General features: G+C 35.7%; 1 protein-coding gene across 2 annotated transcripts in view; it reads left to right on the top strand.

Annotated features, from left to right (window-relative positions):
• Positions 1 to 20040, top strand: part of TMTC2 (transmembrane O-mannosyltransferase targeting cadherins 2) — a gene marked incomplete at its 5' end in the record, with an annotated part of 430973 nt that overhangs the window by 270838 nt on the left and 140095 nt on the right. For both annotated transcript variants that reach the window (XM_080811368.1, XM_080811367.1), the window contains 3 exons: positions 4494 to 4579; positions 5059 to 5243; positions 6351 to 6429. In XM_080811368.1, coding sequence (XP_080667494.1) covers positions 4494 to 4579; positions 5059 to 5243; positions 6351 to 6429 — 350 coding nt within the window. The remainder of the gene's footprint in view (positions 1 to 4493; positions 4580 to 5058; positions 5244 to 6350; positions 6430 to 20040) is intronic.

Here is a 20040-nt window from a genome sequence, read left to right as displayed (position 1 = left end):
ATGGTGAGTAATAAATGAATTTTATGCAATGTTCTTGACACACTGTATCAAGTAAGTTTAAGTTTTGTTATTATTACCGTAAGTATTTCAGTGTTAAGGGGTTCTATTCCTCTGTCCTCTCTTCAGTAAATAAAGAATGGGTTCTGTAAATGTGGCAAAAGTCAGTCACAGAAGCTTGGGTGTTAAGAGTGCTAGAACTTACCGACATTCATCCTGATCTACCGGAACCATGTTCCATTCTCTTTTAGAGCATCGATGCAAGTTAGCATTTTACAAAATCGGAGCATCCTAGAGTGAAAGGAGAACAAGTTCCTATGCATGTGCCTCAAATGGAATTATTTTTTCTTTACTCCTTTCCTTCTAGAAAGAGCAGGGGATTTATTCTCAGTGAAACTGTGTTCCAGTCCTCATTTTGCCTCGTATTAGTCATAAAACCTAGAGTTAGTGGGTAAATTTTCTGAACCTCTTTTCTTCCCGTGTAACATGGAGCTGATAACACTTTCTCCCATTGACTAAGTGTCACTTATCCCAAGCCTCTGCCAGTGTCACTTGGACTCTGTGAACTTTCACTTGTCCATTCGTGAGCTGGGTCAGCATTGGTCCCCCATCCTCTAGCAGAGTAATTTCCCACACCATTAATTTTCTTATTTGTCTCCCCTATAGATTGTGCACCCACAGGCGTGTGCATCTCTGTCTTGTTCATATTTGCAGCGTGCACATGAGGGCATAGTTGATGCTTAGTTAATATCTCTAGCCCTGAGAAATCAGCCCTGGCAGCCCTCTAACTTGGACCACTCCACTGTTAACTTTATTCCAATAATGGAGGGGGTGATGCTCTTACATTCAAAGAACCATGTGATATATAATCCTGGACACTTGCCGGCTGCGTGACTCCATGGGACTCAGTTCCTCTAAAGAGTCAGGCGGGCTGGACAGGATTGTCTAGGTGCAGTGATCATGCTATTTATCATTTTCTCTTTTTATATTTTTTTTGAATTGGGAAATGACAGGAATACAATACATCTGTGTTGGGGAGCCCATGAGGCTGAACTCATCAGTTTGCAAAGTTTATGGTCTTTAGGCACTCTGTCAGAGATATGTGCTCGTCCCCTCATGTTAATTTGTCTAGCCTAACAGCATATTTGCCCTTTAGAAATGTAATTATGTGGAGACTAATTAGTGGGCTGCTGCAGTTATTTAGGTGACAATAAAAGATACAGAGGGCTTTGACAGAGCCATAAAGCTAAACCTTGAGAGGCAGAATAAAGAGTTATGGAAAGAAGCATCGGTGGGCTTTGGGGACTTTATAAAACATGGAATTGTGAGTATGAGCGAAAGGTCAACAATGATAACCAGGCTACCGATTTTAGTAAATGCAGTAAATGACAATCCTGATCGCTGAGGAGATTTTTTTTCTAATTTTATTTATTTCATTTGTTTATCTTTTTATTTACTCGAGCAGGAGATGCTGTTTTCAATTTTTGGATGTGTTGATTTTGAAATTTCAGTGAGCACTGAGTTTGACGCAGCTCAGGAAGCTGTCAAAAATAGATCTGGATGTCAGGAGAGCCGTCACTCTTTCAGAATTGAGAACAGTCCATCTATACATGAATGTGTGATGTCATACAGAGACTGTGTATGAAGTAAAGAGAAGACAGAGCCCTCTGAAGCACTAGCTTCTTGTGAAGGAGTGTATGAATGCTCTTCAAGGGACAATTTTTTAGTCTTTGTAGGATGGTCCCAGGTCAAGAGAACTAGGGGAAACTGGTCTGCAAGAAGCAGAAGACATAGAGTTTCAGGAAGGAAGAGGAGTTACAGTGTCACAAATACTGTAGTTGTGTGGGCCATTCATAGAAGCCCATGATTTGGGGAGGGTTGATACTTAGAGCCGGAGCAGAATTTAGGACGTGTATGGGATTTGAGTCAGTGGACATTTATACTATTGATTATTGTGAAAGGAAATCTGAGAAGAAGAAATGGTAGAGGTGGAGATAGGAAAGAGTAAAGGTTGTAGAGGTTTTTCTTCCTTTCTGTGCTAAGGGGCACATGAACATTTTTTTGTATTTTTAAGGCAAAGGAAACTGTAAGGGACAAAGAGATTGAACATATTACATAAAAAGGGGCTCATGGAAAGATTTTGATTCCTAAAGGAGGTAGAAAAAATAGGATTAAATATCTTGATGGTATTTCTCCTCTGGTACCATTAGCCTTGTATCAAAGGAGAAGGACCTTGTTATCTGAATCTCAATGGAAAGTCATAAAGGCAATTACGGTGGTAGATAAGTTTCTGAAATGAGATAATGCATATGAGCTTAGTTAACTGGAAATCCAGCGTTTTATCAATAAAATTATTATTGTGGAGAAAACGATTCCTTTTTTGGAATGCATGTGAGTCTTCTTTCTCTTTAACAGTTTTACCTTTTTTTTAAGAAGAGACTCGGGTCTTTACAAAGAGTATTGCATCCCTTTGCTCCGTTAAATTTTTTTTATTAGTATTGAAGTAAAGTTGACATACAGTGTTATAGTAGTTTCAGGTATATACCTACTTTTAAAGACAATTGAACATTTTCACAAACTCTTGAGTACTGCAGGAAACTTTGTTTCTAGCAGCTAAAAAGAATACTCAGCAATAAAACATATCAATTTCATGAACAAATTGTTGCTCAAGGGACGCCTGGATGGTTCAGTCGGTTAAGTGGCTGCCTTCCGCTGAGGTCATGATCCCAGCGTCCTGGGATTGAGTCCCACATCGGACTCCTTGCTCAGTGGGGAGCCTGCTTCTCCCTCTGCCTCTGTCTGACACTCTGCCTGCCTGTGCTTGCTCTCTCTCTCTGAAAAATAAATAAATAAAATCTTTAAAAAAAATTGTTGCTCAAAACTTTTTATAGAAATATATATTTATGTATCTACATAAGTGATGTTTGATCTATTCAGGTGACTTTTAAACAACTATTAGAGTTAGTGAGGTTTGGGTGCCTGGGTGGCTTAGTCAGTTCAGCGTCTTACTTTGGATTTTGGCCCATGTCCTGATCTCAGGGTTGTAGGATCGAGCCCCATATCAGGCTCACAAGGTGGGCATGGTTCCTGCTCAAGATTCTCTCTGCCCACCACCTCTACCCCCAAAAGTGAAGGAAAAGAAAAAAAAAAAAAAGGAAGAAGTACCAAGTTAATCTTTGCTAATGATATCAGTGAGCAAACTTTAATTTTTTTTAATTAATTTATTTGACAGAGAGATAGAGATTGCAAGTAGGCAGAGAGGCAGGCAGAGAGAAAGAGGAAAGCAGACTCCCTGCCGAGCAGAGAGCCCGATGCGGGGCTTGATCCCAGGACCCTGAGATCATGACCTGAGCCGAAGGCAGAGGCTTAACCCACTGAGCCACCCAGGCACCCCCAAACTTTAATTTTGAAATGATTTTCTTTGATATATTTTCAGTGCTGCCCGTTAAATACTAAGCTGAGTGTTTTAAAAATATTCTCCAGAATGATAGTTTTTATCAGGAGCCTGCTCCTTTTGCAAAGGCCTCAGCAGCTGGCAAGTGCACTCTGCAGTTTGAGGTTGAGAAGAGCAGTACTCAGGCCCGATAGAGGTGCCAAATGTCTATAAGATACTCACTGATTACAAGAGAATAGGCATAAGCCAAAAAGCCTCTGAGAGTGCTTTCTAAACTTAGTCCAGCTCCCTGACACTGTATTTTCATGGATATGACTACAATTGATTCTGATTAGGTCATAAGGGTGGGGTCTGGAATGATGGGTAATCCCCGTGGCCACTGCCTGATGGGCTTCCTCAGGAGGCCCATGGTGGGGGGGTCTGAGGGTCAGGAGGCAAAAACGTGTCTCACAAGCGTGAAGTGAGATTTGCCCAGTGTTCTACAATTCGGACTTACTTGACCGAATCCAGAAACTAAGGAGATAACAATGTGGGTAACCTTCAATCCTTTTCTCTGTTCCTTTATGGCATCTGATTAAATTCTGACTCTCTTTATCCTGTTGACCCAGCTTACCTTTTGCCTTTTGAGGTAGTCACGGTATTTCCTCAGTAATGTGGTTAGTGAGAGAGACACCTTATGTTCTCATGTTTAAATGTGTGTGTGTGTGTGTGTGTGTGTGTGTGTGTGTGTGTGTCACTGCCTTAGACAAGTTTCCTTTATGAACTGATGAAAAACTGTGCTTGCTCCAAGAAGAAATCCAGGTGGTTTGTCATTCCAGTGGGAGAGAAAAACTGCTGGAAAGGGAAAAGTTCACTGGGGGTAAAGCGCTCTTTGAAAATACTTCTTAATACTTTCTAAGGCAATATAAATGTAGTTGATACCTCTCCAGTATTTTCTCTCCTGAGGAATCATTTCCTTCTATTAAGAATTTGTTTTTATAGTACCAGGTCAGCATTTTTACAGTCCCTTTGACCATTTTTATTTTTGAAATGTAAAATACAAATTTGTGGTTTTATGGGTAGTAATACAGTCCTTCTCCAAATTTCTATTTTCCTCATGCAGAGGGTTACTTCTACAGGAGAACAGCAGGTTTGCGGAAGCATTACATTATTACAAATTGGCGATCGGAAGCAGGCCTACCCTGGCTTGTAAGTAATAATTCAAGTTCTTTGAAAGCACCTCTTTTTTTTTCCCCCTTCATTACCCACGAAAATTATCTTGGTGACTTACAGCCTCAGAGAGAAAAAAACATGTTATTTCTATTTCTGAAGACTTACCAATCAGATTATGAGCCTCTGACAATTACATCTCTCTCCATTTAATCAAGTTTCAAAATCCATTTATCATTTTTTACTATATTAAGATAATGAAACTTTTATTCATCTAGAGTTCTGAAAATATTTTGAGCTCTTCGAGGGCAAAGACTACCCACATAGTTTTCACTGATACCTGTAGTCCTTACTGCATTGTTGATCCCGTATATATTTGTTCCCTGAGTATTTATTTCTTGATTTTCTCATAAAATCAAAACTAATCCATAGAAACTAAGTTGGAATAAAAATAACTTTATTGTTGTCACAGGGTACGTCATCTTCTCATTTATATTTCCCCTTCTTTCCCGCCTCAGCTGCATATTTAAACACCGGTATTATTCTCATGAACCAAGGAAAGACAGAAGAAGCTCGACGCACGTTCCTCAAGTGTTCTGAGATCCCTGATGAAAACCTAAAGGACCCTCACGCACATAAGAGCTCAGTTACCAGCTGTCTCTACAACCTGGGCAAACTCTATCATGAACAGGGACACTATGAGGTGAGGCCCAAACCCCAGCCTTTTGCCTTCCCCGGTGTTGTTGGTCTGAGTCTCCATATTTTCCACCCTGAGATCTCATTGCAGAGACACTATGATCACTTCAGAAGTTAATATTAGTTTTTACTCAGATAGTTTTATGGTGAAATTCATTTGGAAAAGAACCTCTGCTAAACAAAACTTAAGATTTCTTTGCTGTGAATTTCTCAGAGCACTTGTGACTCTTCTAGAAAGGGATGTAACATGCATTGTGACTCAAACTTATTTGCTTATTAGTCTGTTTGATTTTATGACCCAAGACAAGTTATTATTATTATCTAATTTCCAGTGTTTGGTGTTAAACAAATACATTGTTTGTACACTTGGGTATTAAGGAAGTGATTTGGTACTAATCCTACCCATTTATTTTAATTCTTTTTACAATAGTAATAAAATGAAAATTAATTTTATTTTTTTAATTGGGGCAAGAAGAAGAGTAATGGAGATGGGATGTTGCACAGGAAGCTGGGAGGTGTGTGTAGTCTTTCCCTCACAAGAAGCAAACCTGCATGGGTTTCTTCTCTAACATTTAATATTGTTCCTCCTTACCTTTCTCTCTGTCAAACCCATACTCTTATACCATATATTAAGACTGCAATATAAGGATAAAGATACTGTTTTTTAAATAATTTCATTTTATAATCTCAGTAGATCTCAGTAGCTAAAAGACTATTAGTTTCTCTTTTGTTTAGATCCTATTTGGTTGTCTGGCTCGAAGTAACTATAGATTTTAGATGATTATGGGTAACTTCCAAATGTGATTTTTACTAGTTTTTTTCTTTTTTAAGCTGAATCATCTATGTGAAGTGGAAAATTTATATTTAAATAAATAAGCTTCAGCAACATTTGACTGCTTGTTCAACAAAAATTTTATATGGTCTTCTTCACTAACTGGGTTGAATATTTTCATTCATGAAATTGGGGTAGTATGACATCAAAAGACAGCTCAATTATTTTCCTTTAATGAACCATTTAGAAATAGCAATGAAAGGTTTTGATTTTGGAAGGATGTTATTATTTCATTTGTAGTGAATATCCCTGTACTTTGTCTCTTTTTGTTCCCTGAATTAGGATGCCCTTAGTGTATACAAGGAAGCAATTCAGAAAATGCCGAGGCAGTTTGCTCCACAGAGCTTGTACAACATGATGGGTAAGTGAAATGTAATACTTTAACTCATATTTCAGAAATTAAAAGAAATTAAAATCTATGCTTCTGTAAATAGAATTCTAATAACTCATATCCTTAATCCTCATCCACACATACAGAAAAACTTATTCACGGTTGGGTGATATACATTCAAATTTTCACAAAGCACACTTTTTCTTTTCTTTTCTTTCTTTTTTTTTTTTTTCTTTTTTAAAGATTTTGTTTATTTATTTGACAGAGATCACAAGTAGGCAGAGAGGCAGGGGGAAGCAGGCTCCCTGCTGAGCAGAGAGCCTGATGCAGGGCTTGATCCCAGGACTCTGAGATCATAACCTGAGCAGAAGGCAGAGGCTTTAACCCACTGAGCCACCCAGGTGCCCCTTATTATTATTATTATTTTTTCTTAAGTAAACTCTACCCGCAGTGTGGGGCTCAAACTCATGTCCCAGAGATCAAGAGTAGCATGTTCTACTGACTGAGCCAGCCAGACACCCCGACAAAGCACTTGTATTCTAACAAGAGCTAATGAAAACATATCAACATAGTGATTCTTAACAAATTGGCCAGATCCTAGAGTTGTTGCAAGGTACTCACAAACCCATTTGGGTATTGCGTATTAGCTAGACTCTAGAGATTGAAAATGGCGAATAAAGTTTTATATCTTAATAGTTTATCAAATTCATGATAATATTTGATCATGTTATTTTCTTAATCAGACGTTTCCCCCAATATACATGGTATGATTTAGAGAGTTATGATTTTGAAGAGAGAATAGAGAGTCATGATTTAAAAGATGAGAATAACTGAACCAACTTGTATGGTTTTCATTGATAAGGTTTTGGATCACAGTAGGTTTTTCAGAGTATTATTTTAGAGTAAGAACCGTATGTGAAGAAAGTAAATGTGCTACTATCATCATTCCTTTTCTACATTGAATAATTAGTTTAGTTGTCTTATTAGTCAGTATGTAAGTTAGGACATGGATTTTTCTAGGTGCAAGAGGTCAGGATCTAGAATTTCTAATGAAATAATCTACCTATCGTCTGTGATTGCTCTGTGACTGCCTTATATAGTAAATTGTTACCATATCTGTTTGATAGTAGACACCACTGAGAAAACTGCCTATTCAGTATGTGACTCTTGGAAAAGAATCCCTACAGTTTAAAATGCCCTGCTGATTGATTAGCTTTGCTATTTCCACATAAAGGAGAGGAAAAAAAGTTGCTTTTGTCTTCAAATCAAATATTTTTCTCCAAAACACAAATCACAAACTCAGATTTTTCCTTTCTCATTAAACTTGGTTAAGTTGTTTACTACTTCTCTGCATATAAAATAAATGAGACTATGTAATCTTTCAGATTATTTGATGCTTCTTTTTTTAAATAATATCTTATTGAAAGCTAACTTTTAAAAAATTTTATTATGTTATGTTAGTCACCGTACAGTACATCATTAGTTTTTGATGTAGTGTTCCATGATTCATTGTTTGCCTGTAATACACAGTGCTCCATGCAATACGTGCCCTCCTTAATACCCATCACCAGGGTCACCCATCCCCCCCACCTAAGTGGAGTAAGGTGGTATCTCAATGTGGGTTTTGATTTCTCAAACTCAACACCCAACAAACAAATAATTAAGTCAAAACTTGGGCAGAAGACATGAATAGACACTTCTCCAAAGAAGACATACAAATGGCTAACAGACACATGAAAAAATATTCATCATTAGCCATCAGAGAAATTGAAATCAAAACCACATTGAGGTACCACCTTACACTAGTTAGAATGGCAGAAATTGACAAGGCGAGAAACAACAAATGTTGGAGAGGATGTGAAGAAAGGGGAACCCTCTTCTACACTGTTGGTGGGAATGCAAGTTGATGCAGCCACTTTGGAAAACAGTGTGGAGGTTCCTCAAAAAGTTAAAAATAGAGCTACCCTATGACCCAGCAATTGATGCTTCTATATTCTGTGTTTTGAGAAAATTGATAGTAGCTGTTTGGCTTGAGCACACACAAAAAAATCCCAAACCTTCCCAAACTAGAAAATGCATGGCTAGGAAACATTCTCACTTTCTCTTTTTCCTAAATAAGAAAAAAATCAGAAATCGTTTAGAGATAGAATGAGGCACAGGTCCGTAAACAGAAAAACAAACAAACAAAAAACATAATTTGGCAAAGGTCAATATTTTCATTTCATGTGTCAGGGAATCCCAGTCCCGGTTAGCCCATGCAGCAATGGAGGGATTTTTTACTCATGTGGAAAAGGGCCTGGGGTATTTTTAGTTGTGGTTTCTTTTCTCTTCGGTATAATTACGAAAAGGTTAAAATCTGGCTTCATTTAAGTGTTCTTTTGCCATCATGCTCTTGAGAATTAAAGCAGCAGCTTTCACTCTCCAGCATTTTATCATCAATCTATCTACCCAGCCCACTTATCCACCGACATATGTGTCCATAAAGCTTTGTGCCTAGTGTATAGATTTGTCAGTTGAGTTAACTTTTCTGTATTAATGCTGGATAGTTACTCATGTCAAAATGAATATTAGGATTGTTTTCTCTATCTTTCTCTAAGGAGGCACAGTGGTTTTCATTTATGATTTTATTTTTAAGGCAAATGCATGGGAAGACCTTCTTCCCAATTTTCCTGAATTATCAAGTAAGATGTCTTTCTTTAAATGAGGAAAGGACTCAGCTCCTTGGCAACGGACTACATCTGGCATCTTTATTGTTAATAGGAAGTGTGGTACTCACTATAGTTAGTGAGTGCAGAAAATTCATTCAATTATTTTATGCAAATAAATTTGATTGAAAATTCAGCTGGTACCTTGGGATCTGACTCTCATATGGTTACACAGATGCTGAGCACACACAGGCAGCCAACGATAAGTGTGTCCCTGGGGTTATTGCTTAGTCTTTTGTCTTATTTTTCATTATAGAAAGAGGTCATTTCATCCAGACTCTGAAAAGCACTCTAACAATTTGCAAGGGGAGAATCCCAATATAATTTAAGATTCCACATTTCTTCCGTAATTATGGTGGCTGCCTTCTGTTTAATGTTAGGTGAGGGTCTATCAGCTGAGTAGATTTTGTAGTTTCAATTGTTCACGAAACTATAATTTTCTCAGAGTGAGTTCACCTCCTAATCAAATGGGTGAAATCCTCCGAGTATTTGCTTTAACTCCTAATACATTTTGATTAGCCTCCATTTGACAAGAGAAAAAATGGCCCAGGAGATAAGCTGCCCTATCAGTTCATCAGTTTCATTAGTCTGTCAGCGTGTGCTGATTATCCTATCAAGCTTATCAACAGCCTTGAATGCATCTTCTAATTCACACATTTACATATTATTAGTGCCCTTTAGGGATCAGTGATGGATTATAATGTCTGGCTAGATTCAGCCTGTAAGTATGCATTTTTCTCAGGGCTCATTCAGTGACACTTTCATGACCACTGACCACCCCCCTACCAGGCACTTGTGTTTATATATACAGATATTCTCCTTTTTCCATTCTGTTTTCTAGTTTATTTGGAGGTTAGGAGCAATAAAGGAGTGTATGTGAAAAAATACAACTATATTTGAATGTTCTTTTTAGTGTCATAACTCAATTCATTGCAGTTGCTTTTTAAAAAAATAAAACCAAACTCTCTAGGTCTTTGCATTTTCTCATCCTTTGAACATTTTATGAGAAACTTCTATTCTGTATGCTACATGCCAGTAGTCGACTTATCCTGAAACTCAATGAGCATATTTTCCCGTTTGTGTATTAACAAAAAATAACAAGTTTGATTAATTTGCTTCCGAACTTAAATTTTTCTATATTTTATCCTGGTTTTTTGTTTTTTTTTTTTTTTTTGTGGCAATGCCTAAGTAAACTTAAAAAAAAAACTATTTAAAATATATTTTCATTTTTCTCTTTGATTTCATAGAACCATAAAGGAGATCCTAAGTATTATTTTATAAATAAATAAACTTTCAGCTAGGTGGCTTTTGTAATTGGCAGGGTATTTGAAGACATGAAATAAGAGATCACATCACAAAATAACTGTTGAAATTGCTCCTAGCCGTTATGACTTTATTTCTGTGGGCCTCAGTTTCTTCTTGAGACAGTAGCTAGGGTTAAGCGAAGATTCGCCATGGTATGAATTCAGATAGGTTCACATTATGGCTTTGACACTTAAGATAAGTGACTTTCAGCAAAATACTTAACTGAAGCTTCCCTATCTATAAGATGGCCATAATAGAAGCATTAGTTTGAGGATTGATCTTAGACAGTGAAAAGTACAGCATATTGGACCAAATGCCCAACATGGTGGGTGTTTCATATTACCGTCCATTGTAGTCACTGTCTTTTCTGAAGGCTGTAAGCCCCAAAAGTCTTTGGTTGTATTCTGTCAGGTCTTTTTCTATTTACCAAAGTGAGTATGATTTCTTTATAAATAAGATTTTGTCTTAGTGATGACATTCAACAAGGATTGCATTTAGTTCTGTCCTGTCTACAATTTTGGGTTTTTTCTCATGAAGTCCATTTTCCTTTGTCTCTCAGCAACCACAGTCAAAATTCATCTTGTAGCCTTAACTATGCTAACCTGAAGTGAAACAGCATACTCAGCTAATGCCCAGTTAACTTAATTCCATTAATAGAGTACACCCTTTAAATTAAAATTGTCATATTTAGGTTAGATTTCTTCTCCTTTCCTGTCAAAATGTATTTTTTCCTCTGAACTTAGTAAAACTTTTTCTTTTTTCTGACATCCATTGTAGCCCTTGATTGAATCTCGGTTTGTCCTCTTCTCAAATTATATTTTATTTTAGGATCATAGAATGTTAGAGATGGAAGATTCTTATCTTGAAAAGTCCTCCTAATATAATCTCTTTTACTTTATGAAGTAGGAATTCATACCCAAAGAGTTGAGCTGATTTTTTTAGGATTATAGTTTGCGTTGAAACCAAAAGAGTAGTTTTTAAAGATTTAAAAACTTTTTTCTTTTTAAAGATTTTATTAATTTGAGAGAGAGATAGAGATAGCCAGAGAGAGCATGAATGGGGAGGAGAGGAAGAAGCAGGCTTCCTGCTCTCTGGGGCTTGATCCCAGGATCCTGAGATCATGACCTGAGCTGAAGGCTGATGCTTAACCAACTGAGCCACATAGGCACCCATAAGATTTTTTTAATTTTTAAGTGATCTCTATATCCAACATGGAGCTCACACTCACAACCCCAAGATCAAGAATTGCATGCTCTGACTGACTGAGCGAGCCCAGCACCCCAGAAGGGTAGTTTCCTGATTCAGATTCAAATGCTTTTTCTGTTTAGCCCTTGTGTATTACTTAAGTTGACACATTATTTACTATGTCAATATAGCTTTTATTTACCTATTTAAAAATCAGCAAAATATCTATAGATGTATATGTCTTATTCTTTGTCCAAATACATTAAAAACCTCTTCATTTTTACTAAGAATGAGAAAAACACCTACAAAAATGAAATATACAGGATATTAAAATTTTTTTAATGTAGGATAATTTTTAACCATCTTCAGTTTTCCCTTTTTCTCTATAATTGTTTATTTACCTTATTATATATATGAAAATATTGCTTTTGAATATTCCTGAGATTATGGAAAACTAAATTAGACTGTAACTTTAAATTACTTTTATCACTTTGAGCCCTTCCAATCCCAAAGGTCATTTTAAGCCTATTTACTATTTAAAATAAAATTACTTGGCTTTCTCAATGCAAAGTAATTGTTGGGTTAATTATATTAGCAATTTAGGCCATTTCATCTGGGTAATATATCTTGAGAACAAAAGGGCATAATGTGTTGCCTGGAGTAAGAGAGAATCTAGAATTATTGCCTTGCCATTACAGTGTATAATTGGTATGTTCAGAGTAACCTCTGTGTGCAAAAAAAAACGTTTTTTAAGTCACAAGTGCTAGGTGGAGGTTACAGAGGTGGTAGTGGTATGACATGAAATAACCCATACGGTTCCTGTTCTCATGAAACTTTCTAGGTGATTTCACAGTTCGGCTGCAGCTCCTCAGTACCTTTCCTTAGTATGTTAATGCCTATAAATAAGAAGGAAAATTATATTACTCTAACTCAAGAATATTTTATCTATAACTCTAGGCTATGCTATGTTGTTTGGACCAAACCAACCAAACTGGAAAATCCTCTTTTTTATTTCTAATGTGACACTAGTTGTCACAATTTGCATACATATTTATATTTTCCTCTTCTTTAAAAAAAATGTGTTTACAATGGGTAACATGCTTTTTATGTTAGAGAGAGATTGTACTTGGGGCGCCTGGGTGGCTCAGTGGATTAAGCCGCTGCCTTCGGCTCGGGTCATAATCTCAGGGTCCTGGGATCGAGCCCCGCATCGGGCTCTCTGCCCAGTGGGGAGCCCGCTTCTGCCTGACTCTCTGCCTACTTGTGATCTCTCTCTCTGTCAAATAAATAAATAAAATCTTTAAAAAAAAAAAAAAAGAGAGAGATTGTACTTTTCTTCCGTGGGAATGGCATGATAATGATCCATTGGTGTCTATTGCCTTATTCCCCTTTATTTTGATCTTACCATTTTGATTCTCTTATTCCTGAAAATTTCTCATTTTTTTTTTTTAAGATTTTATTTATTTATTTGACAGGGGTCACAAGAAGGCAGAGAGGCAGGCAGAGAGAGAGAAGAAAGTGGGCTGAGCCCGATGTGGGGCTGAGGCTCGATCCCAGGACCCTGGGATCATGACCTGAGCCGAAGGCAGAGGCTTTAAACCACTGAGCCACCCAGGCGCCCCTCTCATTTTTTTAACACACATCCCTATTACTTATGAAATCCTAGCTCAGTGATTGTAAATATATTTTTCTCCCTCAGCCTGTAACTAACAAATCTCTTTCATGTATAGATTTGAAATCGAAAGATGTTTTCTCCTCATATTCTCTAATAAGGAAGGAGGAATCTTTTTAATTTTCAGTTTTGTTTTAAAAACCCCAGCTCTTTTATTATGAGAGATTTCCTTAAATTTTATTGAGCCAGTCAGAGATAATGGGGAAAGAAACAATGAATAGGGAAAACAGTGAATTTATTAGAGCAATTTTTGGATCAAAAAGCTGGTCCAAACTTTAGAACTGTATTTTTAAGAAAGAGACCTATGAAATAAAAGAGCCAAGTGTCATAAATGGCTACTAGTGATCTTCAGATTCCTTATTCTTGGGTGAGAACTGACACACAAAATGTCAAATACCCTTCCTGAAAGCAGCATGCAAAAATTCTCCCTTGAAAATGTACCCTAACTCTACTTGAAATAGTGTACATTACATGCTGAATTCAGTTGGTAGAATGGCTATAAATGATTCTGTTTTTCTCTCAGCCTTCTGTATGTCTAGGTTTTTTTCTTAACTGAATCGTTTATTTTTGCTGGATTATTCTAACGCGTGTGTGTGTATGCATGTGTGTGTGTGTGTGCCTCACCTTGTTTTAGAATCCCTTTAGAATCAAGATACTCAGAATAAATTTTTGACGTGATGGTTCATATGCTTAATGTTTTCTTCTGTGACTGGCTGTTCTTAAGTGGCTTGCTCAAGGCATTTAGCATGCTGACTGTGAAAGAGATGGTTTTCAACTGTGTCAGATTTGAACTTCACATCCTTCAAGTGTGGAAGCATTAACACTCCGATAGTGTTAAGCTTTTTATACCATCTGCTTCCCCTGTTTTGAGTTCTGGTGATTTTCCTATGATTGCTTCCACTGGTACTCTTGAAAATTAGTGAGTCAGCCCTACAAATATGAGTATGACCATATAATTGGATTAGCCTTGATCTATGTACCTCCCAAAAGATTACAGACTTCTAGTTTTTAAGATAAGTCTCTTTATTGCACTTTGATTTTTTTCATTGTCAGAAAGGGCAAGACCAGGAGATCAGTGTTAGGTGTGTAGTTTATGAGTCCAGAAAAGTGAAATATAAACCTGAGCAATTTTAGAAGCTCCCTTTGTAAGATATGGAACCAACAAGATAAGGAAATCATGAACTTTTGGCTGTGTATCAAAAAAGAATAAATATATAAAATATATGTTCAGAATCTGTAAGATTTTTTTTTTCTCAAAGTTCATTTTATATTATAAAACTGCAGTGGTTTAATTTTCTTCTTTTTACCATTCATTCTTGGTACAGATTCTATGTTATGTGCTATGGTTACAGACATTAATTTGCAAGGCATTAGTCTGTACACTACAGAGGCCAGCATCTAGTTCAGCTGCATTAAATAGGTAATATATTTTGTTTAAAGTTTCAATTAAATGCAGGACCAGAAGATATATGGTCCCTATGGGGAGTTTGAACACTTTCATGCCAATAGTAGAGTTGCTAAGAATCATGCTTGGTCTAGATGTCACTTGCTTTCCTGGAAATATGATATGAGACAGTTGATTATATTTCATTGCTATTAAAACCACATGAGCCCACCTGTTACATTAATTCATACTTTTGCCAGTTTAGTGGTAAAGGAAAAAATTGAAGTTTCAAAACTTTATTTTTAAATTGAGTTATAAGGACATGAATACACTCAAATTAATGCCTAATTATATCCTTATTCTCTGATTTCCAGAGTTTCACTATTTCTCCTTGAAAAAAAAAAAATGTTTTCTGATGCTTCAGTAGGAATGAGAAAAAAACGAACAAACATATATTTTACTCTTTTATTGGGCAATATCCATGAAATGAATCTTTTACTCAGAAGTAAATATGTATTGGCTTATTCTTTAAAAAATTGAGGTGATTTTATGTTATACTTGGGAAATTAACTAGACTTCAAAATCTGCCATTCTTAAAAGATGCCAGTTTTGATAACATTTAGGTGAAATGGTTATAATCCCGAGTAAGAAGAAAATCTTGTTATAAAGGATACAATTTTGAAAATCAGTGTCAAGGAAACTGTAAGTTGAGTGTATTTAGAATAGTCAAGTAATACAAATAAAGTTTAAAATTCAACATTACTTGGGGTGCCTGGCTGCCTCATTCGCAAGACCATATGACTGTTAGTCTCAGGGTCGTGTGTTGGAGCCCCACATTGGCTGTACAGATTACTTTAAAAATAAATAAATATACTTAAAAATAAATGAAATTAAATACATTAGTAATTGTATGTACTTTGCTGTGTGTATGTATTTGTATCTGTTTTTCTTAAGAGGTAGAGAAAAGACTGTTTTCTACATAAAAATCAATCATTTAACTTCCCAAATGAGCTGTTACTCAGTTTTAATTTTATCTACACTGATAGAAGGTATTGTTATACTCAAATTGAATAAAGAATTAAAAAAGAGCATACAAAGTTTTCTTCCAGAATGCAAGTCTTTTTTGCCAACGTGTTACTTATGGGCATGGAGTTTTTGAGCTATTCTAGAATCTTATTTTCAAATAATCATTACAAATAGGGTGAATTTTTAAGTACCTGACATATCTTAGCAAGTACTATTCATATAAAAATATAGTATAAACTAAAATATTCATTATGTATTGTAGAGACATATTGCTTGATCCAGAAATACGTATGAAATACATTCCCAAGAAGATAAGTGTAAATCTGAAAATGCCTTTATTATATACTTCTGACATCTTCCTGCAAATATTCAAGTCTTATTTCTTCAAATACCATTATTTTCATTAATTCTTTAAAGGCTTGTACAACATTTATTCATTCTTTTAACATTTTTCCGGTGTAAACTTTGATTTTTAAAACCTGTTTTAGCACTTCCTTGTATTTCTGCTGATCCCTAATTATTTTAGTTGTATTAAGCCATTTTACTTACTCCAGTGTAGTTTTTTTGAAGACAGTATTTTATTTTGGGGGGAGGGGATCATCACCTCCACCAACATGTACATGAAAATGTACACAGTCTCATTTTCTCTATTTTGGAAAATTCTGAGCATTTAAAAGGATCGGCTCCAATATTTGTTGATTATTTTTAGTGATTTATTTCCCTGAAAACATAAAGGGGATTGATTAGCCTAAGCAACTCCAGGATCCCCAGTTGCATGTAGAGAAATATTGACACAGGCTCCTGGCTTTTTTCCAAGTTAAATTTTGATGGCATATCAGATGTTTCCTGTATATAACCTTAACACTAGAAATTAGGAACCCTTTTAACTTTCACTGAGGTTTAAACGCTTTCTTGATGATTCTTTTTTTTTTTTACTTAATGAGCTGTGTATTCAGTTTTTTCCCTGCATTTCTTCTTTTTGCTTATAACTAAAACTCTCTGGCTTCCAGGTTTCTTCCTAAGTTGGATGCAGTAGGACTTGGTGAAGCGTTAACGTGTTGAACCTTTTCATGACCCTCCTTAATTTAGACTTGTATTTCATTTTACTTCTAATCCCATCACTCCTGTGGAAGAAGTGATAATTGTTGAAATCTGGTGTCAAATACAAAACAGCCTCTAATTTCTGTAACCAGTTTAATTTCTTTCTTTATCTTTTCCTGCTCTGTACAGTAGCTCCTGAGCATTTCCCATCAGAACTAATGTATTTAAGGCAACTGGACTGTATTATTTTACAAAGATAAGATCAGGCCAAGGAAAGGACTAGGGTGGAAGTGTAAAAGATTCACAAAATTTGACAACCTGTAGTTATAACAAGTTTATGACATATATAAATAAAAAAAGCCAGACTCCCCAAGGTTTCTATGTTAATGCCAACACAGTGAAGTAAAAAGTGAGAATTAAAATCACAGCAAGTTAAACCCTTGATGTAATAGGCTCCTGATGTCATACGGTTCTGTCAGACCACAGATTCTAGGAAAAGAAATTACTTGGAAATTTCTCTTCAATGACATACTTGGTAAAAACACATCTAAATCTTGAGTTGGTACATAATTGTATCAATTATTTTTCAGGTGTTTATTAAGACTCTGAAACCAGAGGCTTCTGAACTTAGGTTGGAGGACAGATAAAGAAATGTAGGATTTTGTGTCTGGCTCGAAGCATCTCCCAGTCTGGTGAGATTAAGAATATTATAAAAATAATATTTTATTATTAATAATAATTAAGGGGAGGGGCCTTGAATACATTGCAGAACTGAGCGCTTGGATAGGGAAACTCAATTTTCTAAAAATTTCCCTTTTAAATTGATTCATAAATTATAGTTCAATAGCAATAAACATTTTGGAAAGAATTTTATCAAAAATTTGACAAAATGATTCTAAAGTTTATTTGGTAGACTTAACAGGAAAATAGAGCCAAGAAAGGATAGAGAAAAAATAATGGGAGAGACATGCTCTACCCAATATTAAAATAACAGAAAAACCTATAGTAGTTAGAGTAGTGTTGTACACACTACACGTGATTAGAATTTACAGGTTTTTTTAGATAATGTAAAATTAAATGTTGGTGAGGAAAGAGAGTTGATTGGGGACAATTGATTAAATCATGCTTGCAAAGATAAAATTAAACCTGTCTCACATTATATGACAGATGTATTTCATATGGAATAAGTAGCTAACTTTAATAATAAAGCCATGTAACTAGAATATATGTCCCTATGATAATTTTTATGCATAAAAGGCAGTGACAAAACTACAAAGGAAAATAATTTGCATAGATAAAAGTTAAAGTAGTCTGACATGAAAAACCATTTTAACCTTCTTTTGCATATCAAAAAGGAAAGGTATATATCTTAGTTGAAAAATGGCTTAAAACTATAAAAAAAAAACAAACACAAACCAATGACCTGCAAATAAAAAATATTCATAGCCAAAAGGTTGTGGAAAAAATTTGTAAAAATATATGAATTAAATAAAATTGAAATGACAGCATATTTTTCTTTTTCAAATGGACATTTAAAAATGTATCACAATCTCATTTTCCTGGGGACTTAGGAAAGTTGCTCTCCTTATATAATATTTGTGGAAGTGAAATTGGTACCGTATTTTGGTGGGCTGAGTAGGGAGTCCCACACAGGCCTCCATCCCAGGACCCCTGAATCAAGACCTGAGCCAAAGGCAGATGCTTAACTGGTTGAGCCACCCAAGCACCCTGAAATTACCTTTTTAAACACAAATTAAATGAAGTATAAGTACTAGAAAGTTTTTGTGTTGTTTGATGTGCCCCGAAACATCAAGTTTTGGAAACCTAAAAAACACATTTCATTGTCACTTGACTGTAAATACCATGAAGGTAAAAATGAATAATATCTCATTAATCTTTATGCTTACCATCATATGTATTATCCATGATGATTACCCTAAATTGGTGTGAGAGAGAGCATTAAAGAGTAAAAAGAAACATTTACAACTACTCAATTATTATAAATTTTGAGTAAAGCATGATCACTTTTGGTAAACGTGGTCACAGAAGTTGGGGATTTTTTTTTTTTTTTTTTAGTTTTTTTAAAATAAGGAATTGGGAGATAGGAGAATTAGATGAAAACAGTTGAAAGGTACAGACTTCCAGTAAAAGATACATAACTACTGGGGATGTGATGTTCGACCTGATGGCTACCATTAATGCCACTGTATGGCATATTTGAAAGTTGCTAAGCAAGCAGATCCTAAAAGTTCTTATCACAGGAAGAGAAAATGTTGTTTTTCTGTTTTAAAAACTATATGTCATATGATGAATGCTAACTGAACTCATTGTGGTGATCGTTTCACAGCATACGAAATCAAGCCATTGTGCTCTCCACCTTAAACTTCGGCAGGGTTGTATGTTAATTATATCTCAGTAAAATGGCCAGAAAAAAAAAAATAGAGAATCTAAACTGAGTCTTAACACAGAAATATACTACTGAGCAGGGACAGGAGAAACAGAAGGTAACCCTAGCAGGTATGGGTAGTATGTCCCATTACATACTCTATTCTTTATCTGCAAGCCAGAGCTGTCCAGTAACTTGAAACATGAGAATCAGTGAGATCTGGGCTATTACATCATCAATAATCCAGCATTCTTCCCTTTAAGGAGTTAGCTTTTTCCTGCGTTATTTAGACCTAGGGCTTTTTAGGGAGGAAGAGTGACATTATTTGTTCTACATCTGAAACTGGTTTATATCTGCTTGAAGCCAGCCTGGAGACATCCAAATCCCTTTTGTCTGCAAGTGAATCGGAAATAAATCTGGGTGATGAACCTGATCACTACATCATCACAGCAAATCTTCTCATTCTTATGAAAGTGCCTCTATTATGTCATTTTTTTTTTTTTCAGGATGAGAAGGAAAAATAGTCATCATTGCTTCTTTCCTCCTGGGTGCTATAAACATTTTTTTCTATTATTGTAAGTTAAGAAGAATTACCGCACCAGAGAAGATGACTTAAATTAAGGGCACTCCCCCAACTCTATTCCTAATCAAGTTTTTTCACTTCCTTCCTTATTGAATGTAACATTTTCTTTTCTTGTTGCCATTTCTTCATGGGATTTTTATGATTTTAATATTTTAATCAAGCTTGAAGGATTACATATATATCCTTCTCTTCTAAAACTGAATGCACTGATGGCACTTTTTGCAGTTATTTTATCTCCTCTCTATTTTTTTTAATAGTATTTGGACAGAATGGTGCAGTTGAAGGAGCTAGAGAGAACCCTGATCTGAATCCTGAATCTGGCATTTGCTTAGTTTTGAACTTGAACAAGTTGCT

Source organism: Martes martes (genome assembly GCF_963455335.1).
Source record: "Martes martes genome assembly, chromosome: 8".
NCBI classification, from domain to species: Eukaryota; Metazoa; Chordata; class Mammalia; order Carnivora; family Mustelidae; genus Martes; species Martes martes.
Note: the sequence above shows the minus strand (reverse complement) of the source record. Positions and strands in the feature narration are given on the sequence as shown.